The sequence below is a fragment of the Oncorhynchus kisutch genome, unplaced genomic scaffold (assembly GCF_002021735.2).
Source record: "Oncorhynchus kisutch isolate 150728-3 unplaced genomic scaffold, Okis_V2 Okis06b-Okis10b_hom, whole genome shotgun sequence".
Lineage (NCBI taxonomy): Eukaryota > Metazoa > Chordata > Actinopteri > Salmoniformes > Salmonidae > Oncorhynchus > Oncorhynchus kisutch.
This window is the reverse complement of record NW_022261983.1, coordinates 19,949,509-19,957,008: the sequence shown is the minus strand read 5'-3', so window position 1 is coordinate 19,957,008 and position 7,500 is coordinate 19,949,509. Positions and strand designations below refer to the sequence as shown.

The 7,500-nt window shown below is 44.8% G+C and overlaps 1 protein-coding gene across 7 annotated transcripts in view; it reads right to left on the bottom strand.

The window, feature by feature from the left end:
* The window catches only part of LOC109886536 (caskin-1), a 138,179-nt gene that overhangs the window by 58,078 nt on the left and 72,601 nt on the right, over positions 1 to 7,500 (bottom strand). For all 7 annotated transcript variants that reach the window (XM_031814210.1, XM_031814211.1, XM_031814209.1 and 4 more), the window contains exon 10: positions 4,832 to 4,949. In XM_031814210.1, the coding sequence (XP_031670070.1) occupies positions 4,832 to 4,949 (118 nt within the window). The remainder of the gene's footprint in view (positions 1 to 4,831; positions 4,950 to 7,500) is intronic.

Below are 7,500 nucleotides of genomic sequence, written 5' to 3'. Positions count from 1 at the left end.
GTTAAAGGACTCTAACGGGGCTGTACTGCAGGTTAGACTAACAGGGCTGTACTACAGGTTAGACTCTAACAGGGCTGTACTACAGGTTAGACTCTAACAGGGCTGTACTACAGGTTAGACTCTAACAGGGCTGTACTGCAGGTTAAAGGACTCTAACAGGGCTGTACTGCAGGTTAAAGGACTCTAACAGGGCTGTACTACAGGTTAGACTCTAACAGGGCTGTACTACAGGTTAGACTCTAACAGGGCTGTACTGCAGGTTAAAGGACTCTAACAGGGCTGTACTACAGGTTAGACTCTAACAGGGCTGTACTGCAGGTTAGACTCTAACAGGGCTGTACTGCAGGTTAGACTCTAACAGGGCTGTACTGCAGGTTAGAGTAACAGGGCTGTACTTCAGGTTAGACTCTAACAGGGCTGTACTGCAGGTTAGACTAACAGGGCTGTACTACAGGTTAGACTCTAACAGGGCTGTACTGCAGGTTAGACTAACAGGGCTGTACTGCAGGTTAGACTCTAACAGGGATGTACTGCAGGTTAGACTAACAGGGCTGTACTGCAGGTTAGACTAACAGGGCTGTACTGCAGGTTAGACTCTAACAGGGATGTACTGCAGGTTAGACTAACAGGGCTGTACTGCAGGTTAGACTCTAACAGGGCTGTACTGCAGGTTAAAGGACTCTAACAGGGCTGTACTACAGGTTAGACTCTAACAGGGCTGTACTGCAGGTTAGACTAACAGGGCTGTACTGCAGGTTAGACTCTAACAGGGCTGTACTACAGGTTAGACTAACAGGGCTGTACTGCAGGTTAGACTCTAACAGGGCTGTACTGCAGGTTAGAGTAACAGGGCTGTACTACAGGTTAAAGGACTCTAACAGGGCTGTACTACAGGTTAGACTCTAACAGGGATGTACTGCAGGTTAGACTAACAGGGCTGTACTGCAGGTTAGACTCTAACAGGGCTGTACTGCAGGTTAGACTAACAGGGCTGTACTACAGGTTAAAGGACTCTAACAGGGCTGTACTGCAGGTTAGACTCTAACAGGGCTGTACTGCAGGTTAGACTAACAGGGCTGTACTACAGGTTAGACTCTAACAGGGCTGTACTGCAGGTTAGACTCTAACATGGCTGTACTGCAGGTTAAAGGACTCTAACAGGGCTGTACTACAGGTTAGACTAACAGGGCTGTACTGCAGGTTAAAGGACTCTAACAGTGCTGTACTGCAGGTTAAAGGACTCTAACAGGGCTGTACTACAGGTTAGACTCTAACAGGGCTGTACTGCAGGTTAAAGGACTCTAACAGGGCTGTACTACAGGTTAGACTCTAACAGGGCTGTACTGCAGGTTAGACTCTAACAGGGCTGTACTGCAGGTTAGACTCTAACAGGGCTGTACTACAGGTTAGACTCTAACAGGGCTGTACTGCAGGTTAAAGGACTCTAACAGGGCTGTACTGCAGGTTAGACTAACAGGGCTGTACTGCAGGTTAGACTGTAACAGGGCTGTACTGCAGGTTAGACTCTAACAGGGCTGTACTACAGGTTAGACTAACAGGGCTGTACTGCAGGTTAGACTAACAGGGCTGTACTGCAGGTTAGACTCTAACAGGGCTGTACTGCAGGTTAGACTCTAACAGGGCTGTACTGCAGGTTAGACTAACAGGGCTGTACTGCAGGTTAAAGGACTCTAACAGGGCTGTACTGCAGGTTAAAGGACTCTAACAGGGCTGTACTGCAGGTTAAAGGACTCTAACAGGGCTGTACTACAGGTTAGACTCTAACAGGGCTGTACTGCAGGTTAGACTCTAACAGGGCTGTACTGCAGGTTAGACTCTAACAGGGCTGTACTGCAGGTTAAAGGACTCTAACAGGGCTGTACTACAGGTTAGACTCTAACAGGGCTGTACTGCAGGTTAGACTCTAACAGGGCTGTACTGCAGGTTAGACTCTAACAGGGCTGTACTACAGGTTAGACTCTAACAGGGCTGTACTGCAGGTTAAAGGACTCTAACAGGGCTGTACTGCAGGTTAGACTAACAGGGCTGTACTGCAGGTTAGACTCTAACAGGGCTGTACTGCAGGTTAGACTCTAACAGGGCTGTACTACAGGTTAGACTAACAGGGCTGTACTGCAGGTTAGACTAACAGGGCTGTACTGCAGGTTAGACTCTAACAGGGCTGTACTGCAGGTTAAAGGACTCTAACAGGGCTGTACTGCAGGTTAAAGGACTCTAACGGGGCTGTACTGCAGGTTAGACTAACAGGGCTGTACTACAGGTTAGACTCTAACAGGGCTGTACTACAGGTTAGACTCTAACAGGGCTGTACTACAGGTTAGACTCTAACAGGGCTGTACTGCAGGTTAAAGGACTCTAACAGGGCTGTACTGCAGGTTAAAGGACTCTAACAGGGCTGTACTACAGGTTAGACTCTAACAGGGCTGTACTACAGGTTAGACTCTAACAGGGCTGTACTGCAGGTTAAAGGACTCTAACAGGGCTGTACTACAGGTTAGACTCTAACAGGGCTGTACTGCAGGTTAGACTCTAACAGGGCTGTACTGCAGGTTAGACTCTAACAGGGCTGTACTGCAGGTTAGAGTAACAGGGCTGTACTTCAGGTTAGACTCTAACAGGGCTGTACTGCAGGTTAGACTAACAGGGCTGTACTACAGGTTAGACTCTAACAGGGCTGTACTGCAGGTTAGACTAACAGGGCTGTACTGCAGGTTAGACTCTAACAGGGATGTACTGCAGGTTAGACTAACAGGGCTGTACTGCAGGTTAGACTAACAGGGCTGTACTGCAGGTTAGACTCTAACAGGGATGTACTGCAGGTTAGACTAACAGGGCTGTACTGCAGGTTAGACTCTAACAGGGCTGTACTGCAGGTTAAAGGACTCTAACAGGGCTGTACTACAGGTTAGACTCTAACAGGGCTGTACTGCAGGTTAGACTAACAGGGCTGTACTGCAGGTTAGACTCTAACAGGGCTGTACTACAGGTTAGACTAACAGGGCTGTACTGCAGGTTAGACTCTAACAGGGCTGTACTGCAGGTTAGAGTAACAGGGCTGTACTACAGGTTAAAGGACTCTAACAGGGCTGTACTACAGGTTAGACTCTAACAGGGATGTACTGCAGGTTAGACTAACAGGGCTGTACTGCAGGTTAGACTCTAACAGGGCTGTACTGCAGGTTAGACTAACAGGGCTGTACTACAGGTTAAAGGACTCTAACAGGGCTGTACTGCAGGTTAGACTCTAACAGGGCTGTACTGCAGGTTAGACTAACAGGGCTGTACTACAGGTTAGACTCTAACAGGGCTGTACTGCAGGTTAGACTCTAACATGGCTGTACTGCAGGTTAAAGGACTCTAACAGGGCTGTACTACAGGTTAGACTAACAGGGCTGTACTGCAGGTTAAAGGACTCTAACAGTGCTGTACTGCAGGTTAAAGGACTCTAACAGGGCTGTACTACAGGTTAGACTCTAACAGGGCTGTACTGCAGGTTAAAGGACTCTAACAGGGCTGTACTACAGGTTAGACTCTAACAGGGCTGTACTGCAGGTTAGACTCTAACAGGGCTGTACTGCAGGTTAGACTCTAACAGGGCTGTACTACAGGTTAGACTCTAACAGGGCTGTACTGCAGGTTAAAGGACTCTAACAGGGCTGTACTGCAGGTTAGACTAACAGGGCTGTACTGCAGGTTAGACTGTAACAGGGCTGTACTGCAGGTTAGACTCTAACAGGGCTGTACTACAGGTTAGACTAACAGGGCTGTACTGCAGGTTAGACTAACAGGGCTGTACTGCAGGTTAGACTCTAACAGGGCTGTACTGCAGGTTAGACTCTAACAGGGCTGTACTGCAGGTTAGACTAACAGGGCTGTACTGCAGGTTAAAGGACTCTAACAGGGCTGTACTGCAGGTTAAAGGACTCTAACAGGGCTGTACTGCAGGTTAAAGGACTCTAACGGGGCTGTACTGCAGGTTAGACTAACAGGGCTGTACTACAGGTTAGACTCTAACAGGGCTGTACTACAGGTTAGACTCTAACAGGGCTGTACTACAGGTTAGACTCTAACAGGGCTGTACTGCAGGTTAAAGGACTCTAACAGGGCTGTACTGCAGGTTAAAGGACTCTAACAGGGCTGTACTACAGGTTAGACTCTAACAGGGCTGTACTACAGGTTAGACTCTAACAGGGCTGTACTGCAGGTTAAAGGACTCTAACAGGGCTGTACTACAGGTTAGACTCTAACAGGGCTGTACTGCAGGTTAGACTCTAACAGGGCTGTACTGCAGGTTAGACTCTAACAGGGCTGTACTGCAGGTTAGAGTAACAGGGCTGTACTTCAGGTTAGACTCTAACAGGGCTGTACTGCAGGTTAGACTAACAGGGCTGTACTACAGGTTAAAGGACTCTAACAGGGCTGTACTACAGGTTAAAGGACTCTAACAGGGCTGTACTACAGGTTAAAGGACTCTAACAGGGCTGTACTACAGGTTAAAGGACTCTAACAGGGCTGTACTGCAGGTTAAAGGACTCTAACAGGGCTGTACTGCAGGTTAGACTAACAGGGCTGTACTGCAGGTTAGACTAACAGGGCTGTACTGCAGGTTAAAGGACTCTAACAGGGCTGTACTACAGGTTAGACTCTAACAGGGCTGTACTGCAGGTTAGACTAACAGGGCTGTACTGCAGGTTAGACTAACAGGGCTGTACTACAGGTTAGACTCTAACAGGGATGTACTGCAGGTTAAAGGATAATTCCCGAGAACCCAGAAGAACCCGCACGCACGCACACAGACACAAACACACACCTGTTCTTTTGTTGATGACCTCCACTATTGTAGAAGGGAAGTAGCCGACGCGGTCATTTCCTGTACGGTTGTCATGGATACAGCCCTTCCAGCGCCCGTCAACATGCTGCTCGAGAACCTTCCAGAGAAAACAAAGAAATTCAACATGGCAGAGTAGAATATAATAAACAGGGAACAGAAGAATAGAGTAGAATATAATAAACAGGCAACAGAAGAATAGAGTAGAATATAATGAACAGAGAACAGAAGAATAGAGTAGAATATAATGAACAGAGAACAGAATAATAGAGTAGAATAGAGTAGAATAGAGTAGAATATAATGAACAGAGAACAGAAGAATAGAGTAGAATATAATGAACAGAGAACAGAAGAATAGAGTAGAATATAATGAACAGAGAACAGAACAATAGAGTAGAATATAATAAACAGGGAACAGAAGAATAGAGTAGAATATAATGAACAGGGAACAGAAGAATAGAGTAGAATATAATGAACAGAGAACAGAATAATAGAGTAGAATAGAGTAGAATAGAGTAGAATATAATGAACAGAGAACAGAACAATAGAGTAGAATATAATGAACAGAGAACAGAATAATAGAGTAGAATATAATAAACAGGGAACAGAAGAATAGAGTAGAATATAATGAACAGAGAACAGAATAATAGAGTAGAATAGAGTAGAATAGAGTAGAATATAATAAACAGGGAACAGAATAATAGAGTAGAATATAATGAACAGAGAACAGAATAATAGAGTAGAATAGAGTAGAATAGAGTAGAATATAATGAACAGAGAACAGAACAATAGAGTAGAATATAATGAACAGAGAACAGAATAATAGAGTAGAATATAATAAACAGGGAACAGAAGAATAGAGTAGAATATAATGAACAGAGAACAGAATAATAGAGTAGAATAGAGTAGAATATAATGAACAGAGAACAGAACAATAGAGTAGAATATAATGAACAGAGAACAGAATAATAGAGTAGAATATAATTCCTGTTCCTGTTATCTCCTGTACCTATCCTCTATCCTTCTCTACCTGTTCCTGTTATCTCCTGTACCTATCCTCTATCCTTCTCTACCTGTTCCTGTTATCTCCTGTATTTATCCTTCTCTACCTGTTCCTGATATCGCCTGTATCTATCCTTCTCTACCTGTTCCTGTTATCTCCTGTACCTATCCTTCTCTACCTGTTCCTGTTATCTCCTGTACCTATCCTTCTCTACCTGTTCCTGTTATCTCCTGTATCTATCCGTCTCTACCTGTTCCTGTTATCTCCTGTATCTATCCTTCTCTACATGTTCCTGTTATCTCCTGTACCTATCCTTCTCTACCTGTTCCTGTTATCTCCTGTACCTATCCTCTATCCTTCTCTACCTGTTCCTGTTATCTCCTGTATCTATCCTCTATCCTTCTCTACCTGTTCCTGTTATCTCCTGTATCTATCCTCTATCCTTCTCTACCTGTTCCTGGTATCTCCTGTACCTATCCTTCTCTACCTGTTCCTGTTATCTCCTGTATCTATCCTTCTCGACCTGTTCCTGTTATCTCCTGTATCTATCCTTCTCTACCTGTTATCTCCTGTATCTATCCTTCTCTACCTGTTCCTGTTATCTCCTGTACCTATCCTTCTCTACCTGTTCCTGTTATCTCCTGTATCTATCCTTCTCTACCTGTTCCTGTTATCTCCTGTATCTATCCTCTATCCTTCTCTACCTGTTCCTGTTATCTCCTGTACCTATCCTCTATCCTTCTCTACCTGTTCCTGTTATCTCCTGTATTTATCCTTCTCTACCTGTTCCTGTTATCTCCTGTATCTATCCTTCTCTACCTGTTCCTGTTATCTCCTGTACCTATCCTCTATCCTTCTCTACCTGTTCCTGTTATCTCCTGTACCTATCCTTCTCTACCTGTTCCTGTTATCTCCTGTATATATCCTTCTCTACCTGTTCCTGGTATCTCCTGTACCTATCCTCTATCCTTCTCTACCTGTTCCTGTTCTCTCCTGTACCTATCCTCTATCCTTCTCTACCTGTTCCTGTTATCTCCTGTATCTATCCTCTACCCTTCTCTACCTGTTCCTGTTATCTCCTGTACCTATCATCTATCCTTCTCTACCTGTTCCTGTTATCTCCTGTATCTATCCTCTATCCTTCTCTACATGTTCCTGTTATCTCCTGTACCTATCATTCTCTACCTGTTCCTGTTATCTCCTGTATCTATCCTTCTCTACCTGTTCCTGTTATCTCCTGTATCTATCCTTCTCTACATGTTCCTGTTATCTCCTGTACCTATCCTCTATCCTTCTCTACCTGTTCCTGTATTTATCCTTCTCTACCTGTTCCTGTTATCTCCTGTATCTATCCTTCTCTACCTGTTCCTGTTATCTCCTGTACCTATCCTCTATCCTTCTCTACCTGTTCCTGTTATCTCCTGTACCTATCCTTCTCTACCTGTTCCTGGTATCTCCTGTACCTATCCTCTATCCTTCTCTACCTGTTCCTGTTCTCTCCTGTACCTATCCTCTATCCTTCTCTACCTGTTCCTGTTATCTCCTGTATCTATCCTCTATCCTTCTCTACCTGTTCCTGTTATCTCCTGTACCTATCATCTATCCTTCTCTACCTGTTCCTGTTATCTCCTGTATCTATCCTCTATCC